This window comes from Crotalus tigris, unplaced genomic scaffold (assembly GCF_016545835.1).
Source record: "Crotalus tigris isolate CLP2741 ecotype Arizona unplaced genomic scaffold, ASM1654583v1 scf7180000023830.6690815, whole genome shotgun sequence".
Taxonomy (NCBI): Eukaryota; Metazoa; Chordata; class Lepidosauria; order Squamata; family Viperidae; genus Crotalus; species Crotalus tigris.
The window spans coordinates 808,084-826,380 of record NW_024100214.1 but is presented as its reverse complement, the minus strand read 5'-3'; the positions used below and the strand labels follow the sequence as shown (position 1 = coordinate 826,380).

At 38.5% G+C, this 18,297-nt stretch overlaps 1 protein-coding gene across 1 annotated transcript in view; it reads right to left on the bottom strand.

The window, feature by feature from the left end:
• The window catches only part of DCC (DCC netrin 1 receptor), a 450,546-nt gene that overhangs the window by 101,335 nt on the left and 330,914 nt on the right, over positions 1-18,297 (bottom strand). Inside the window, exon 16 of the mRNA XM_039322125.1 lies at positions 11,875-12,069. Coding sequence (XP_039178059.1) covers positions 11,875-12,069 — 195 coding nt within the window. The remainder of the gene's footprint in view (positions 1-11,874; positions 12,070-18,297) is intronic.

Genomic DNA, 18,297 nt, shown 5'->3' with positions numbered 1-18,297 from the left:
AAGATTCATATAATACTAAATACTTCAAATAATACTAAAATATGTCCACATAGTATTCATCCCATGTATATGAAAAAGTTTCTTAATAGGGGTTGGCAGAGAAAGTGTGTTGATTGAAATTTGTCCCTTGGCAAAGGCACCTGTTAAGGACCTTTAATATTCAGTTGCCTTACAGAATCCAGTCTGCAATTAAAATTAATGTGAAAATTGGAAGTGACAGTTTTGAATAAAATTATGCCACAGTTGGAGCAGAAGGGAATAATTCTCATCAGTCTGATTCTTCCCAAATTCCCGATTTTAGATCTAGGTGAAATCTAGCACTGTCTCATAATGAATGAGTTGAAAAACCAAGGGATTTACTTCCTGGTGTGATATCTCCCTTTTGAACTGATATTTTTAGTTAACTACATTCTTGAATGGAGCCACTCATTTTCCGATGTTCAGTGGCTCATGAAAATGTTCCAACAGAAATGTGTATGTTGAAATGTTATTTTGCACTTGGAATGTTCCACACTTGGAATATTGTGTCCAGTTTGGTCACAGTGACACAAAAAAGATGCCGAGGCTCTAGAAAGAATAAAGAGAAGAGCAACTAAGTTGATAAGGGATCTGGAGGTTAAACCATATGATGAATGGTTAAGGGGACTAGGTATATCTAGCCTAATGAAGAGGTGTGACATGATAGCTGTCTTGCAGTACTTGAGGAGCTGTCACAGAGAAGAATGGGTCAACTTATTCTCCAAAGCATCAGAGGGCAGGACAAGAAGCAATGGGTGGAAGCTCATTAAAGAGAGATCCAATCTGAAACTAAGGAGACATTTCCTGAAAATAAGAACAAAGGAACAATCAATGGAAGAGCTTGTCTACCAGAGCTGTGGGTGCATCATCACTGGAGGTTTTCAAGAAAAGATTGGACAAAGATTGGACAAAGATTGGACAATAGGATCTCCTGCCTTGGGCAGAGTGTTGGATTAGAAGACTCTAACGTCCCTACCACCCCTATGAGTCTATGATTTTAAATCTTTCTGCTATAAACACAATGGAAGGGTGGAAGTGAAGGTTTAGTTTTTGCACGATTCAGCCTATGGACCATTACCTGCAAAGTTGTGGCATGTTTTGTCATGTAAGTTCTGTCATTGGGCGCGATCTAACAAAATGAAATTCAGTGCTGAAAAAAAGTAAGGTTCTACATTTAGGCAAGAAAAACCAAATGTACAGGTATAGTATAGGTCAGGGGTAGGCAACCTCGGCTCTTTTATGACTCATGGACTTCAACTCCCAGAATTCCCGAGTCAGCTGACTCGGGAATTCTGGGAGTTGAAGTCCATGAGTCATAAAAGAGCCGAGGTTGCCTACCCCGGTATAGGTGGTACTTTGCTCAGTAGTAGCAACTGTGAGAGGGATCTTGGAATCCTAGTGGACAATCATTTAAATATGAGCCAGCAGTGTGCTGCAGCTGCCAAAAAAGCCAACACAGTGCTAGGCTACATCAACAGAAGGATAGAATCAAGATCACGTGAAGTATTAATACCACTTTACAATACCTTAGTAAGGCCACATTTGTAATACTGCAGCCAGTTTTGGTCACCATGATGTAAAAAAGATGTTGAGATGCTAGAAAGAGTGCAGAGAAGAGCAACAAAGATGATCAGGGGACTGGAAGCTAAAACATATAAGGAACAGTTGCTGGAATTGGGAATGTCTAGTCTAATGAAGAGAAGGACAAGGGGTGACATTATAGCAGTGTTCCAATATCTCAGGAGCTGCCATAAAGAAGAGGGAGTCAAGCTGTTCTCCAAAGCACCTGAAGGCAGGACAAGAAGCAATAGATGGAAACTAACCAAAGAGAGAAGCAACATAGAACTAAGGAGAAATTTTCTGACAGTTAGAACAATTAATCAGTAGAACAACCTGCCTCCAGAAGTTGTGAATGCTCCAACACTGGAAATTTTTAAGAAGAGACTAGACAGCCATTTGTCTGAAATGATATAGGATTTCCTGCCAGAGCACAGGGTTAGACTAGAAGACCTCCAAGGTCCCTTTCAACTTTATTATTATTGTTGTTGTTGTTGTTGTTATGTGTGTCAAGAATGCCTGACCTCTCTTTGACTATTGTTACACAAGCACACCTAATCTCCGTCAAAGTGTAATTTAGTGACACTGTTACCAATGATGTAACAGTAAATTATATACCTCCTCAAGGAATAAGTAATTCACAATTCTCAATAGTCCTGGGTTTTCTTGGAAGTCTGGTTGGAATCAGCTAAGGTGGCACAAAAATTATGTTTATTTTTATTTGATTTACATTAATGTATATCACAAATATAAATAGGAACTTAAAGAAGAGGGAGCTAAATATTTAACAGGAAAAATAATTGTTGAATTGTACAAGGTACTTAAAAGTAGTATTGTATATATATATTTTTTCAGTAGGCTACATATACTATATGCAACAACAATTTACAAGTTATTATTGCAGTCTTCCAAACATTGCACACATGCATTTGAATACTGCAGAACTCAGTTATTCTTTTTCTTATGCATCCTTTGTCCACGTGAAATTAAATGCCTTATGCTTCATGTCTCTTTAACTCTCTCTGTGGGAGCCTACACATAGTTATCGTCAATTTTCCTTTTATGCAACATCAAAAATATTCTTTAGCATTCTAAAAGAAAAAAAAATCCACTGTTGTATAATCCAGAAGGTAAGCCACCTATCAGAAGCTCTTGGCATCATATATGGGGAAGCAGATATATTGGGGAGAAAAATAAATCAGTTTTAATGTGATGCTCCTCAGTCCTTTTAGGGTTGAAAGACATTACATATTCATGCCAAGGCTTTAAATATATCCTGCATAGGTTTTTAGAAAACAGAATGAAATGAGGATTTGTCCCTTTTCCTTTTTAAATGCCTCTCCTGGTTGATCTAAATTTCCTTTCTCTACAGAATTTTGTGATATCTCACATAAATTCCACCAAGGGCATGATTCTGAATTTATTAACTGCTCAGTGCTGATTAGATAACTAGGTCTGTCTGTTCCACCATGTCTCATTGCACAGCAGTTATTATGCTTTAATGCTGCATCACTTGCCTTTTTAGAAGCCTCTAACACCCCTTTTCCCTTCCCTTCTGCACACAGTAGAAGTAAAATTGGTAGGGGGCAAACATTTAGATCTTGGCTCATTACAAGAGAAAGGAAACAAAGGCAGACTTGTTTTGTCAGGAACTGTAAATCCTTAAAGAAGACTTCAGAACCCATGAGAAGATAGACTATCTTTTTTTTTTAAAAAAATATCTCATTAAAGCAGCTACCTCTTTCCCAGCTGCTGTCATGTGCATGTGCATACCTAGCCCCTTTAGCTGAAGTGTGCAGACTGAGTACTCTGTACTTGAATGGGACATCACTAAGAAATCTCAGCCTGGTTTGGGAAATCAAAAAGAACATCCTGGAGGAAGATAGGGGCAAAATGCTTTCATATTATTGCCAGAACAACTACATCGGCAGGGTCATGTGGTTCTATTCTATTCTATTCTATTCTATTCTATTCTATTCTATTCTATTCTATGCTATGCTATGCTATGCTATGCTATGCTATGCTATGCCATGCCATGCCATGCCATGCCATCCCATCCCATCCCATCCCATCCCCTCTTTATTCCATTCCATTCCATCCCATCCCATCCCATATTTATTTTTATTTATTTATTTATTTATGAGACTTATATACCGCTTTAAGTGCAAGCACTCTCTAAGCGGTGTACACCAGTAAGCAATGTATATATATATTTACATTGCCCCCAACAATTTGGGTCCTCATTTTACCTACCCCAGAAGGATGGAAGGCTGAGTCAACCTTGAGCCGGTGAGATTTGAACCGCTGACCTGCTGAACACAGTCAGCTAAAGTGGCCTGCAGTACTACACTCTAACTGCTGCACCACCTCGGCTCCTATTCTATTCTATTCTATTCTGTTCTGTTCTGTTCTGTTCCGTTCCGTTCCGTCCCGTCCCATCCCATCCCATCCCCTCTTTATTCTATTCTATTCCATTCCATTCCATTCCATTCCATTCTATTCTATTCTATGCTATTCTATGCTATGCTATGCTATGCCATGCCATGCCATGCCATCCCATCCCCTCTTTATTCTATTCCATTCCATTCCATTCCATTCCATCCCATCCCATCCCATCCCATCCCATCCTATCCTATCCTATCCCATCCCATCCCATCCCATCCCATATTCTATTCTATTCTATTCTATTCTATTCTATTCTGTTCTGTTCTGTTCTGTTCTGTTTCGTTCCGTTCCGTTCCGTTCCGTCCCGTCCCATCCCATCCCATCCACTCTTTATTCTATTCCATTCCATTCCATTCCATCCTATCCCATATTCTATTCTATTCTATTCTATTCTATTCTATTCTATTCTATTCTATTCTATTCTATTCTGTTCTGTTCTGTTCCATTCCGTTCCGTCCCATCTTGTCTCATCCCATCCTGTCCCATCCTATCCTAGCCTAGCCTATTGCATTCCATTCCATCCAACCCCACCATACCCCAGCGCAACCCAACCCACTCCATCAATAATCAGCAAAATTTAAAAGAACAAAAATGGAGGGAAACAAATACATAGAATGATGTATTAACTAGCAGAATAAATAGCAGAATACAACATTCACTCCTCTATTACTGTGAATACCACTGTTACCCAGGTGATAAATTTAAAACATTAAATAATATAAAACAAAAACTATGCAGGTAGTTTCAACTTACAACCATTTGTTTAGTGATTGAAGTTACAAGAGCACAGGAAAAAATGATGTAGGGTCATTTTTCACACAATCATTGCAGCATCTGCATGGTCACATGATCAAAATTTGGACGCTTGACAACTGGCATGTATTTATGACGGTTGCAGCATCCCAGGGTCATGTGATCATCTTTTACGACCTTCTGACAAGCAAAATCGATGGGGAAGCCAGATTCACTTAACAACCTTGTTACTATCTTAACAACTGTGATTCACTTAACAACTGGGGCAAGAAAGGTCATAAATTTGGCCAAAGTCACTTAACAACTACTTTGCTTAGCAACAGAAATTTTGAGCTCAACTGTCATTGTAAATTGAAGACTACCTGTGTATCCCCTACTTTATGCAGTAAAGTTTTGACTTGAGCATGTCTTTGAATTGTTGAGTTGATGAAAAAGAAGAACCCTCAAAGCCTGTTCTCTCTCTTTGCAGATGCATTAGAACCCTACTGATGCTTTTAACAAATATGAATCCAACTTGAACAAACTTGCCAAAGTCTGCTGAGATTACATTAAGTGGAAAGAAAACAATGCAAGCTTCATTAACACATCCCTTCTAAATTTCTGTTAATTCATTAAAACTGTTTTGAGGTGGGGAGGCAGGTTCTGATATTCAATTTAATTTTGCAGCAGTTGGTCTTGACACTAAGGAAGATAATCTCATTGAAGATTGGAAGATTTTCTCATGATAAATAGTGAAGAGAAAAGTATTGCTTCGGGCTTGGAAACTCGACACCTGTACTATGCAATCTATCAAAGGGGTTGTAGATGGTTATGTCAAGGATGAAACTTTGGCAGATACATGCCTCTATGTTTCATCTTGCCTTTAGATTGGCGTGTGTGTGTTATTTTCAAGTGGGTTAAATGGAGAAACGAAATCTCTTTGATTTAGCTCAAGACCATGAGAGCCTAAAGTCTTGTCCAGGACACCAGAACAGGTGTGGCTTTGAAGCACATGGTTCCCATAACAAAGTGAACTTGTTGATATGAATTACATAAGACATTGGGAGTTTAGCTGGAAAAATTATTGTTTAAGTCTATGAATTGAAACCTCAGACTTAATTTTGCTTTGACAAAACCATGCAGTGTGTTTAATAAATAGTAAGATTTTTGGAAACAGAATGAACCTGGAGTTTTATTTGAATTCTCGAGCTGGATGTTGATAGGTTACTTCTGATGATGATGTGTTGATATTATCCATTCAATCATGCCAAACACGTGACAATTCTATGGGCCAGGTCCCTCCACATCTTCTGATCTAACACTACATCTTTGAGTTTTTCTATGCTCTGGCTGGTGTCAGCGTTGATGGTGTCCAGCCACCATGTTCTTTGGATTATTTCTAAATCTCTCCCAAAAACAATTTCATTTGCTCCCAGAGCAGCTCAGATAAAATTAGTGCAGCTTCATGCATCTTCAGACTATGTGACTATTCCTCACCACTCAACTATCAGTCTGGCTAGCAAGCTGACTCAGCATCCTGTCTCTTGTCAAGTATAAGCAGAGAGGCCTTGCTGTGCTAAGGACACATATCCTGCTGCTGAAAATGAATTCAAGGGAAAGTGCTTGACGTGATCTGTTGAAATTTTAATTAGGTGGACAAGTAAAGCACAATAAAGGCTCTTAGGGCAGAAAGAAGAAAACAACTTTGTCTCCTGAAATTAAAGGCACTGTTTGAATATTTTTTTATTTGGTTTGGGACAAGCCATTTCTACATGGGAGCCCTTAAAGCTATATTGAAACTCCTATTTCCAACCTCAAACTCAGGAAACTACACAGTGGTGGGATTCAGCCGGTTCGCACCACTTCAGCAGAACTGGTAGCTATTTTTTTGTTGCCCATTCCCAGAATGGACTTCCGGAAGCAGCATCCACACAGTGAAGCGGTTGTTCACATATTTGAATCCCACCACTGAAACCATACTATAGGGGAGAGCAATAATGATTCCCCCTTTAGAGATGAAAAAATAGGTTAGTCCTTGGATTATCTTGGACTACACAGTGATCCCAGGCTGTTTGAATACAGATAGACAAGGGGATAGTTGCTTAGTGCTGCAAAGAGGCTAAAAAGGAAACACAAGTCCTTAAACAATTTAAACCAGGTTTCTCAACCTTGGTAACATTCAGATGTGTTGGTTTCAAGTCCCATAATTCCCCAGCCTGCATTTCCCCAGAAATTTCATTTTAATGTATGCCAATCAGTGTAAATTCAAAGTGACAATAAAGTTCTTCTTCTTCTTCTTCTTCTTCTTCTTCTTCTTCTTCTTCTTCTTCTTCTTCTTCTTCTTCTTCTTCTTCTTCTTCTTCTTCTTCTTCTTCTTCTTCTTCTTCTTCTTCTTCTTCTTCTTCTTCTTCTTCTTCTTCTTATTCTTCTTCTTCTTCTTCTTCTTCTTCTTCTTCTTCTTCTTCTTCTTCTTCTTCTTCTTCTTCTTCTTCTTCTTCTTCTTCTTCTTCTTCTTCTCCTTCTCCTTCTCCTTCTCCTTCTCCTTCTTCTGCTAGCTGAAGAATTCTGGGACTTAAAGCCCACTCATCTTAAAATTGCCAAGGTAGTGAAATGTTTAAATACTGCCCTCTATACTTCTTTTGACACATTGTTACAGTACAATTGCATTGCTGTGGTCTTTTCCAGTTTCTGCTTCCTTGCAATGGGGAAAGGCAGCAAAAAGGACACTTATTCTAATTCAAGCTGCAATCCCTCTACCCCAATGCAGCTTATTCATTTTTTTCCAGACTGATCCCATTCCTCTGAAGTTGTAGGCACTGGCCTTAGTACGAGGAATGTGAAATGAATGATATTGGTTAAGTACAGTTAGGCTGAATCTTCATTTTAGGATATTATATTCCAATTACCATGTATATTGATATTTAACATTGTGCTATTCTAGCCTTCAATTGCAAATAATCTTTATGATTATAAAGGGAAGGCATTCTATAATCAAGAATTTCCACTAGTCGGGTCTATGAAGAGGACTTGTTCTGCCACTGGCCCTGCTTTGTGGAATATCTTTCTCTCAGAGATAAGGAAAAGCCCCAGTCTCTTGACTTTCCACAAAGGGGTCAAAGCCTGGGTGGGTAGGCCTGCTTGGGGGACACAGTGGCTCACACAGTCATGGGTTTGCTTGGCCCCAGGAGATACCCCTCCCCCGCCTACCTGTATTAACAAGTGCTAACCTCCCCATCTCAGAACTCTTCATCATTTGAAATTTTATAATGTTGTTTTATATTTTTATTTTTTAAAAAAATATTCTGTTTTTAATTCTTAACTTTATCGATTACACCACCCAGAGCCCCTCTCTGAGGGAAATAGATGGTTAAGAAGCTTGGAATCTAAGTAAACAAATAAACAAACAAATAAATAAATAAATTAAAAAACGTATCAATCCCCTCCCCCCCCCGAACATAGCTGCCTCCTTTATATAATCTAATGATTGATATTATAGGTTCTTAAAACACAGACAATTGTGATCAAGCTTCCTTCAGGCTCTGTTTAGCTAGATCAGGGGTCTTCAAACTTGGCCCTTTTATGACTTGATGGCAGCATGCCTGGCTGAGGAATTCTGGGAGTTGAAGTCCAGAAGTCATAAAAGGGCCAAGTTTGAAGACCCCTGAGCTAGATGTTCCAGTTTGGGGGCAAATTTAGCTAAGGAGTATTGGAGAATAAATTACCTGTCCCTGAAAATGTTGCAAGAAGACTCTTTCATAAAGGGAGTAAAATCTTCTAAACAAATTGTGAAGTGGCTTTTCTTTATAGTTCTGGCTGCCAGAAGACCTTCTTCTAATGTCTCTTTTCCTTCCTACTACTTGATGTAGGCAGAATAGGAGGGCTGTTCATGTTTTAGCAGTTGGGCTGATCAATGCTTTACCCGCTAATTCCTTGAAGACAATATTTTCCCCACAATGACCTGGAATGACACTACGCCATTATAAGGAAAATAAAAGGGCATCTGAGCTGCTTTCTAAAAGTGGAGGAAAGGAAACAAGATGATCTAAAAAAGAGAAACCATCAACTGCCAGCTTCCAAAGTTGTTCCTCAGTAAGAAGATCAGTAATAGATCATTATTTTAGTCTAACAACAGATTGCTCTCCTATAACAGTTCTTTGAATGCCATCTCTGCTTCATTTATAAGGGTGCAAATCCCATATATGATGCACTAAACTAAAGCCACAAAGGGTACCAGTGGGTTGCTTATCTGTGTCTCTGATTCTGTGTGTGCTCTTTTGTACATTGGCACACATGGTTTGCATTAATACATGTGATGTTGTTGTTGTTATTAATTGCAAAGTCGTGTCCGACCCATCGCGACCCCATGGACAACGTTCCTCCAGGTCTTCCTGTCCTCTACCATCTTCTGGAGTCCATTTAAGCTCACACCTACTGCTTCAGTGACTCCATCCAGCCACCTCATTCCCTTCGTCCCCTTCTTCTATTGCCCTCCATCTTTCCCAGTGTTAGGCTCTTCTCCAGTGAGTCCTTCCTTCTCATTAGGTGGCCAAAGTATCAACTTCAGGATCTGGCCTTCTAAAGAGCAGTCGGAGTTGATCTTCTCTAGGACTGACTGATTTGATACAAGTGTAAATTGCATGAGCATATAGGCAATATGGTAGGTCTCTCAAGCAGAGATCCCTAAACCCTTTCTTACAGTCCTACTGTTTCACCCTCCCACTCTTCCATGGAAGCTTGTTCTACCTGTGGCCACTAGGTGCTCTTCAAGAAGAAAAGTCCTCTTTGCATCTTTACTCAGAAGGAAGAGAGTGAAAAATCCCACTTTTGGTTTTCTTGCCCTTTCTGTAACTTAGCAGAGTGTTTGTGGTATCACAGAAGCTAAATTCCCTAGCAGGCGGAGAGTGCTGATTGCAGAAGAAAATACATGTTGTTATTTTATTCTGATTTTCCACTCTTCTCCCGGCTGGGGCAGTTTTGTAACTCAGCTCAAATTATGCTAGAAGGATGTCTTTCCTTGTCTTGAAGCCTACTAGAGAGAGAAGAAAACTTTTCTGTTCCTGACTGAGGGTTCAGAATCTGAATTTTGTAGACTCTGCTGGTCTTTTATTACAATTTAGATTTAGAGGTTTAGGTTTGACCGAGTAACACTTTAACGCCTAGATATTTAGGGATGAGATTGTGTGTGTGTGTGTGTGTGTGTGTGTGTGAGAGAGAGAGAGAGAGAGAGAGAGAGAGAGAGAGAGAGAGAGAGAGAGAGAGAGAGAGAGAGAGAGAGAGAGAGAGATTTGTTCCATTTACTCGGGTCCAATTCTTGAAGGCTACTTTGTAAAATCCCTAAAGTTCTCTTAATAAGATTTCAGAAGTTGTTTGCCATTGCTTACTTCCTAGGACTGAAAGGATGTGGTTGGCCCAGCCACCCAACTGGCTTTTTGCCTAAGATGGGACTAGAACTTACAATCTCCTGGTTTCTAGCCTGGTGTCTTAACCACTTCTCCTCACTATATATACAAAAATGAGCTATAGGCTCTATGGAATACAATTTTTAAATTAATATCTATAGATAAAATACAGCCCTGAAAATCTATAGTCAGCACACAGGACATAAAGCTTTTTTTTTTTGTAGAGAGCAGAAAAAAATTCTTATATAATATAATGTTACTAAACTTTGGTGTAGCCAAGAAACAATTCAGCTGAACATGTTAATTTTTAATATTCCAGAGAAAAAAGGATCTCCTCTAACCTGAAAAATGGAATCACAACAAATGAGCTAAGCCTAGGTCAAAAACAGCAGTATAACTAGGACAATGCTGTTCATTTATTCCTCCATGATTTTAATGTGCACCCAACCACTTCATTCTTCCAAGCCATGACTGAGCAATAGTGTCAATATATTATGCATATATTAGTGTATATGTACCACTGATTGTATATATATTGTATATTGTATACATTGTACAATATCTATACAATATATACAATACAAGATATTGTATTAAATGTATATATTGTAAATGTATTGTGTATGTACACACACATACATATACATATACATACATACATGCAGGATGAAGCCCTCTTCCACATATTTCCAACCAATTCAGTCCTGAGCTTTCTTTTGCCAATTGGGCCCATAATACTTGCTGACGTCATAGATCCATCTTCTTTTAGGTCTCTTTCGTGGATGCTTTTAATCAAGTGGGATCCATTCTATGATGGATCCCCCTGCCATCAGGTTCTTCTTGCTATGTGACCAAGCCATTTCCATCTCAATTCTTTTACTCTCTTAATGGTATACTTTGATTTCTTCTCTAATCCATGTGCGGGTCTTTCTATCTTGTCCTGTGATGCTGAACATGTCTCTTTCCATGGCTCTTTGCACCACTCATAGCTTTTGTAACAATTGTGGGGTTAGTGTCTATGTTTCACTGGCATATGTTAGAACAGATAGCATACAGTGATGGAAAACTTTTCTGTTCAGGTATAGGGGGAGGTTGTTCTTGAAAATTATGCTTAGGTTGCCGAATGCATGCCATTTAATTTCCTTTACTGAATCATCTTCCATTGAGATCTGTTGGCCAAGGTATATGTAGTGGTCTACTACGTCTGGTTCTTCTCCAGATATATATTTTAAATTTCTTTAGTGAATTTATTAAACATAACCTGATTTATTTTTAAGCCAAACGGTTATCCTGCTTTGTGCCGCTCTTGTATGTTTCTTTGTAACTCTTCTGGGTCTTGTGAGAATAGAACATCATCTGCAAATCTTAAGTGATTTAAATAGGCGCCATTGATTTTTATTCCATCTTTTGCCCAGTCTAGTTTATGAAATACTTCTTCACGTATTTGTATGTATGTATGTATATATGTATGTATGTATGTATATTAGTGTATATATACCAAAAGTGGTATATATAGACTGATGTAATGTATCTATAATACTATTATTCATTGATTTTATCTTGTTATAATCAACTACACTAAACCATTTCACAATTTTACCAGTAGGATCCTAGAAGGCCTGGTTTGGGCACTTCTAATGTCAACATGCAAACATGAACAATATTTTACTGTCTCCTAAACTTTTTCAATAATGTCAGAACAAAATAAGAAACAAGCCCAAACCTTTCAGAGTCCGGAAGAGAATAGGGTCAGAGAGAGGTCCCACCCCTTTGGCATTTCGAGCTTGTATTCTGAAGTAATATACTGTATCCAGGTTCAGCTCCATAATTTGATGCGTAAGTCGGTCTCCACTGATGGTCTCCATGATCCAATCATCAATGGGGGAATTCTTTTCCAAGGTGTAGAACAGAATGTAAGCTGTAAAATATAGAAGGACATACCATTCTTCTCTATTTACACACATCTTTGCATTTATTAAAGTAGAAATGTCAACACTTGTACAGAATCATATCTAGCCCTATCTCAATAGTGTGAAAATTTCTTTCCAATTTCAACCGTGTTAGTATTCTTTTACAAGTACATCTTAAAGGGTATTGTTGGAGGTGGTGCCTTGGAGTCAGTTTTAACTTCTGGCAACTGCATGGATTTAGCAACAGTTGTTTCTTTAAGGGGTTCACCATTGCCTATTTTCTAAGGAACAGAGAGTAGACTGGCCTAAAGTCTGCTTTTATTCCTAAGACAGGACTAGAACTCGTGGTGCCCCTGGTTCTTGCCCAGTACCTTTAACCACTAAACCAAACTGCCTAAGATGTATTATTCAACTTTAATTCACTGAAACGCCTCAAGTCTATATATGTTACTCCTTGGCTGCAGATGGGCTGTGTTAACTCCTGCTTGCAGAACTAGAACCTTAATGTTAAATTTATAGATCTGGATAATGCAATTTCAGATAGGTTATATTCATCCATCAGTCCATCCATCCATCCATCCATCCATCCATCCATCCATCGTCTATCTAGACTGCAGAATGCTCAGGACTCAGTGTCCAAAATGTGCAATGGAACTTACAGAAGAACAAATGCAGTACCATTTCTTGAGATAGTATGGCTGCTTTAGGGTGTTACATTTGAACTCCAAAGCACTCTTTAGAGATTTAATCAAAAACAAATAAAATAATTATTATTTTATCTAAGCTCCTTAGATGAATGCAGATGTAATTGAACTGAAAGTTGTCTTATGCAGACAATGTCCCAGAAGTTCCTTGTATGAAGCAAGCACAGTATGCTCTTTTGTATGACTGCTCCAATCCATTGGTCACAAAAAAGCAATCTTCTTGCAACTAGAGATCACACATTTAGGAGAACTATCTGAGGGTTGTAGGAAGTGGAGGTTTTTCTGTAGATTAACTGGGTCAGCATTAAGATAAAATAATTGTGTTATATCTAGTAGAAATACGAGGGACCTAAACTCACATTTCCCTTCCCTTCTCCTCCCCATCTGTTCCTTTCCTTTCCTCTCCTTTCCCTTTCCCTTTCCTTTCCTTTCCTCCCCCCTTCCCTTCCCTTCCCCTTCTTTTCTTCTTTACTTTTCTTTTTTCTTTTCTGTTTCTCCTTCCTTTATCTTCTCATCCCATCCCATGTTTGGCTGTCAATTTTTGATGACCTGAACTTAGGTCTTTGTGGGTTGTAAAAAAATGGGTTGAAATCTACAAATAAAGCAACCCATAGCTTTCAAACTACCATATCTTTGTCTTACACAATATGACAGATTAAGTAGGTCAGGAGAAGGTATGGTGTTATGCATAAAAACTTCTATGAGCACCTAAAAATCCAACACATCCACAAATATTTTTCCCTTTCATTTGCCCGTCAGGTTAAGGTAGAAGGATGGCCAAATCCTATTAGAAATGTAATCATTGTCTTTGATATGGGTTGCTCATGTGGAACAATGCACAGATGCCAGCATTTATGAAGACCTATGGACCATCCCTTTGTATATAAAAACACACATGAATTCCCCACTAAGTAATTCTCTTGCCTAGTTGCCTGAGTATACATGTCTCCTTTTTTGTGATAAACCTTGCAAGGAACTTAGCCATTCATAAGAAACTAAAATACTCCCACATTTTATCATATGGCTCCCTTGTTTTCAGCCTCTAACCATTCCAGTCAGCTGTGAAATGAGAAGATTTGGGCAGCTGGATGTGGCAAGCCAATAGGGAAGGGTTGCATGACATCCTGCTTACCTTTTAGCAAGCATATATAAAATTGTACCCTTAGTCAGAAAGCATTTCAAAGAATGATAGAATGCATAAGTTTGTCAGACTTAGTACAATACTTCTTGTAGCAGTATAGCATATCATGTTTAATTTGCATGCACTTATACTTAAGGCAGCTCTGAATGCTTAAACAAATGTGGGTGAGTGATAATGATATGACAATAATTATCAAATATCAGCACTACTATAGCCTTAACTAACTATTGGCAGGATTGGAAACTGTAACTGGAACTAATAGCTTTTCCAGCTTCAGAAAGACCTTTAAAAAGAAAAGGTGAGGCGATGACTCTAGAAAGAGTACAGAGAAGAGCAACCAAGATACTCAGGGGACTAGAGGCTAAATTATACAAGGAACAGTTGCTGGAATTGGGTATGTCTAGTTTAATGAAGAGAAGGACGAGGGGGGGGACATGATAGCAGCCTTCCAATATCTAAGGGGCTGCCACAAAGAAGAGGGAGTCAAGCTAGTCTCCAAAGCACCTGAAGGCAGGACAAAAAGCAATGGATGGAAACTGACCAAAGAGAGAAGCAACCTAGAACTAGGTAGACATTTTCTGACAGTTAGAACAATTAATCAGTGCCTCCAGAAGCTGTGAATGCTCCAACACTGGAAGTTTTTAAGAAGAGTCTGGACAGCCATTTGTCTGAAATGATATAGGATTTCCTGCCGGAGCACAGGGTTAGACTAGAAGACCTCCAAGATCTCTTTCAACTTTATTATTATTATTATTATTATTATTATTATTGTTGTTGTTGTTGTTGTTGTTGTTGTTGTTGTTGTTATGTGTGTCAAGAATGCCTGACCTCTCTTTGACTATTGTTACACAAGCACACCTAATCTCCGTCAAAGTGTAATTTAGTGACACTGTTACCAATGATATAACAGTAATTTATATACCTCCTCAAGGAATAAGTAAGTCACAATTCTCAATAGTCCTGGATTTTCTTGAAAGTCTGGTTGGAATCAGCTAAGGTGGCACAAAAATTATGTTTATTTTTATTTGATTTACATTAATGTATTATTATAGTATTATTATAGTATGATGATGATGATGCAATGGTATGGGGAAAAGACCTTGGGAGACTGGGCAAAGAGATGCTGTCAAGGGAATGATCAAATAAGGGACAGCATAGCTCACAAATGGATAGTAGGTAGAGCAGGGATGTCAAACTGCTGGCCCATGGGCTGGTTGCATCATATAGAGGCCGCACCCACCCCAGGTCCGGCAATGCAAAAAAAGTTGCAATATGTCGTGACATGTCACGTGACATGGAGAATTTGACACCCGTGGGGTAGAGCAAGACTCAGAAGATACCATCCCTATATCCTGGGCTGTAAAGGAGATGGGGTGTGTGTGTGTGGGGGGGGGAGAAGACTGTCCTTTCAGACTTACAAGATTCTATCAAAGAAACTTTACAATAAAGTAGAATTAACTCACCTGGTTGCGATTTCTATCTTGCAAGGGATCTTGCAAGTCTGAAAAGATAGTCCTCACACCTGTCTTCTTAACAGCCTAGGGAAGGTCTCTTTTGAGACTCTTGTCTCACCCACAATCAAGTTGTGGTCTATGCTGACTCTTATCTGACTGTTTCCTAGGCAGAATTTCCCAAGGTCTTTCTTATATCCCATTAAGGTTGGCCACTCTGATGTGTGGGAAAACTTTGACGCACAATTAACCCAAATCATAGGAGCATCACTTCTAGTAAAGTTATTACGAACTTTAAATGGGTCTTCTTGTATACATGGCCTGAAAACTCATCAACAACAGTTTGAACTGTAACACCTCTAAAAGATCCAAAGTAAAAGAAGAATGAGTTAGGTATAAATTAGGAAAGGTCCAGGGCTGTATGGATCAGGAAGGCCTTACTGTAGTCCTTAATAATACATAATAAGACATGAACTAGAAGTTTGAAACAAAAACTCAGAATAGAATAGAGCTGGAAGGGACCATGGAGATTTTCTAGTTTAACCTTCTAGTCTGCTCAAGCAGGAGGACTGGTACCATTTCAGACAAGTGACTGTCTAGCCTCTTTTTAAAAATCTCCAGTGATGGTGCACCCACAAGCTGTTCCACTTGTCCTCACTGTTTGGACGTTTCTCCTTAATTCCAGGTTGCTTGTCTCTTTGATTAGTTTCTAACCATTGTTTCTTGTCCTGCCCTCTGGTGCTTTGGAAAATAATTTGACCCCCTCTTATTTGTTGCAACCCCTCAAATACTGGAATACTGCTATCATGTCACCCCTATTTCATCTTTTCTTTAGATTAGCAAACCCAATTCCTGCAACCGTTCTTCATATGTTTTAGTCTCCAGGCCTTTGATCATCTTAGTTGCTCTTCTCTGAATTTTTTCCAAAGTCTCAACATCGTATTTGTAGTATGGTGACCAAAATTGAATTGGTCAAACTTTCTAAATGTCTGGAAGTTAAAACCAGAAAGTTCTTCTGGTTGTATTAATAAAAGGAAGGAAGTTTCTCACTGACAAATAATTGCATTGTTTCATTTGGGTGATTATAAATGTGGACAATTTTATAAATTGCAAAGTATGTCTTATACAGGATTGCTATCTATTCATTGTCTATAGGGATCATTTAACTACATTATTAGCCCTTTTTTCTTTCTTTTTAAAGGCTTAATTCTATTTTTCTTAGCAAATTAACATGACCTAATGGATATCTTAATTAGGCATAGTTTTTAATAGCAATATTTTTTGCACTAAGATAACCATTCATTAAATCCAGTCTTTTGTCAGTCAGTATTAAGGAGTTTGAGATGGTGCTTTAGTTTCTTATTACACAGTTAAAACATCCACCAATAAATTTTTTTACCATGTGTCAATATGGGCATCCTATCATTATCTATATTATGTTTTACATTATTTGCCAAACAACTTGCTTATTATGAGCTGTCCTTAATTGCAACTGAAGGGCTGTATTATTTTACAGTGTATCATATTTTTTTTCTAGAAAGAAATGAAGGATTTGCTGTCCTCAGTTCTCGTTATTTTTCCATGGAATTAATTACTAGAATCTCTTGCAAAACCTCCTTCTGTCTAAAAACAAAAACAAGAGCAGCTGAGATATATTGCCCAAAATGGCTACTTTTGTGAAAGGTGATGCCATCTCTGTGTTCCACAGAATTTCTCAACAAGCATTATTTGATTGCAATTATTATTGCAACCCTCTTTTCTCTAGAGGTTTAAAGTGAAATACATAAAAGTCCTGCCTCGTTTCTGTAGTAATCTTGTGTAATAGGTTGGGTCGAGAGAAAACTACTGGCTGAAAGTGATTTAAAGAGCTGCTTCCTCAAAAGGGGTCTTGACCCTGAGATTCCATAATTAAAGTCAACTTCAATGGATATTAATGGTATGTTTCTACATGATTGCTGCAGGTCAAGTCTGAATTTAATAAAATGTAGTTAGTCCAGAGCAGGGGTCTTCAAACTTGGCCCTTTTATGACTTGTGGACTTCAACTCCCAGAATTCCTGAGCCAGCGTGGCTGACTGAGGAATTCTGGGTGTTGAAGTCCACAAGTCATAAAGGGCCAAGTTTGAAGACCCCTGGTCCAGAGAGTGAAAAAGCTATATTGTGAACAGGTGTAGGAACTTAAAGCCTATTATGCTGTTTTGAACTGATGACATATGTCCATTTCCATTTCAGATCACATTCCTGCTCAATTGCCTTGAGTTAAGATGTCAAAGGTACCTTGAACACTCTTCCTAAACTTATGATGTCAACCATATACTAGAGAGCCAGTTTGGTTTAGTGGTTAAGGCACCAGGCTACAAACCAGGAGACTGTGAGTTCTAGTCTTGCATTAGGCATGAAAGCCAGCTGGGTGACTGTGGGCCAATCACGAGGAGACTGTGAGTTCTAGTCCTGCCTAAGGCATGAAAGCCAGCTGGGTGACATTGGGCCAGTCACTCTCTCTGAGTCCAACTTATCTCATAGAGTTGTTGAGAAAATAGGAGGAAGGAATTTTGGGTATGTTAGTCACTTTGAGTTATATATCAAAATAATAAAAATGGGATATAAATAAATATCATTCTCACTAGAGGGCAGATGCCTTTTACTTTGCATTCAGTTTGACTAATCTTTTATTGTAAAACTACCAATGTAATAAGGGGTTTTGGGATCCATCTCAGTCTTTACCAGAAAACTGGATGAAAGGTAACCAAACTAAATGAAATATCATGAATCCAAATATGAAGGCAGTCATCTGCCATGTATGATGATTAGCTTGTTATTTCTTCTATCTATTTTCTACACTGTCACAAACTTAGAAAGAAGGGCCATCTAACTATGAATAGATCACCACGTGTTGCTGGCTCAGTAGCTCCCAAAGAAAGATGACTCAACTCATTGCTAAC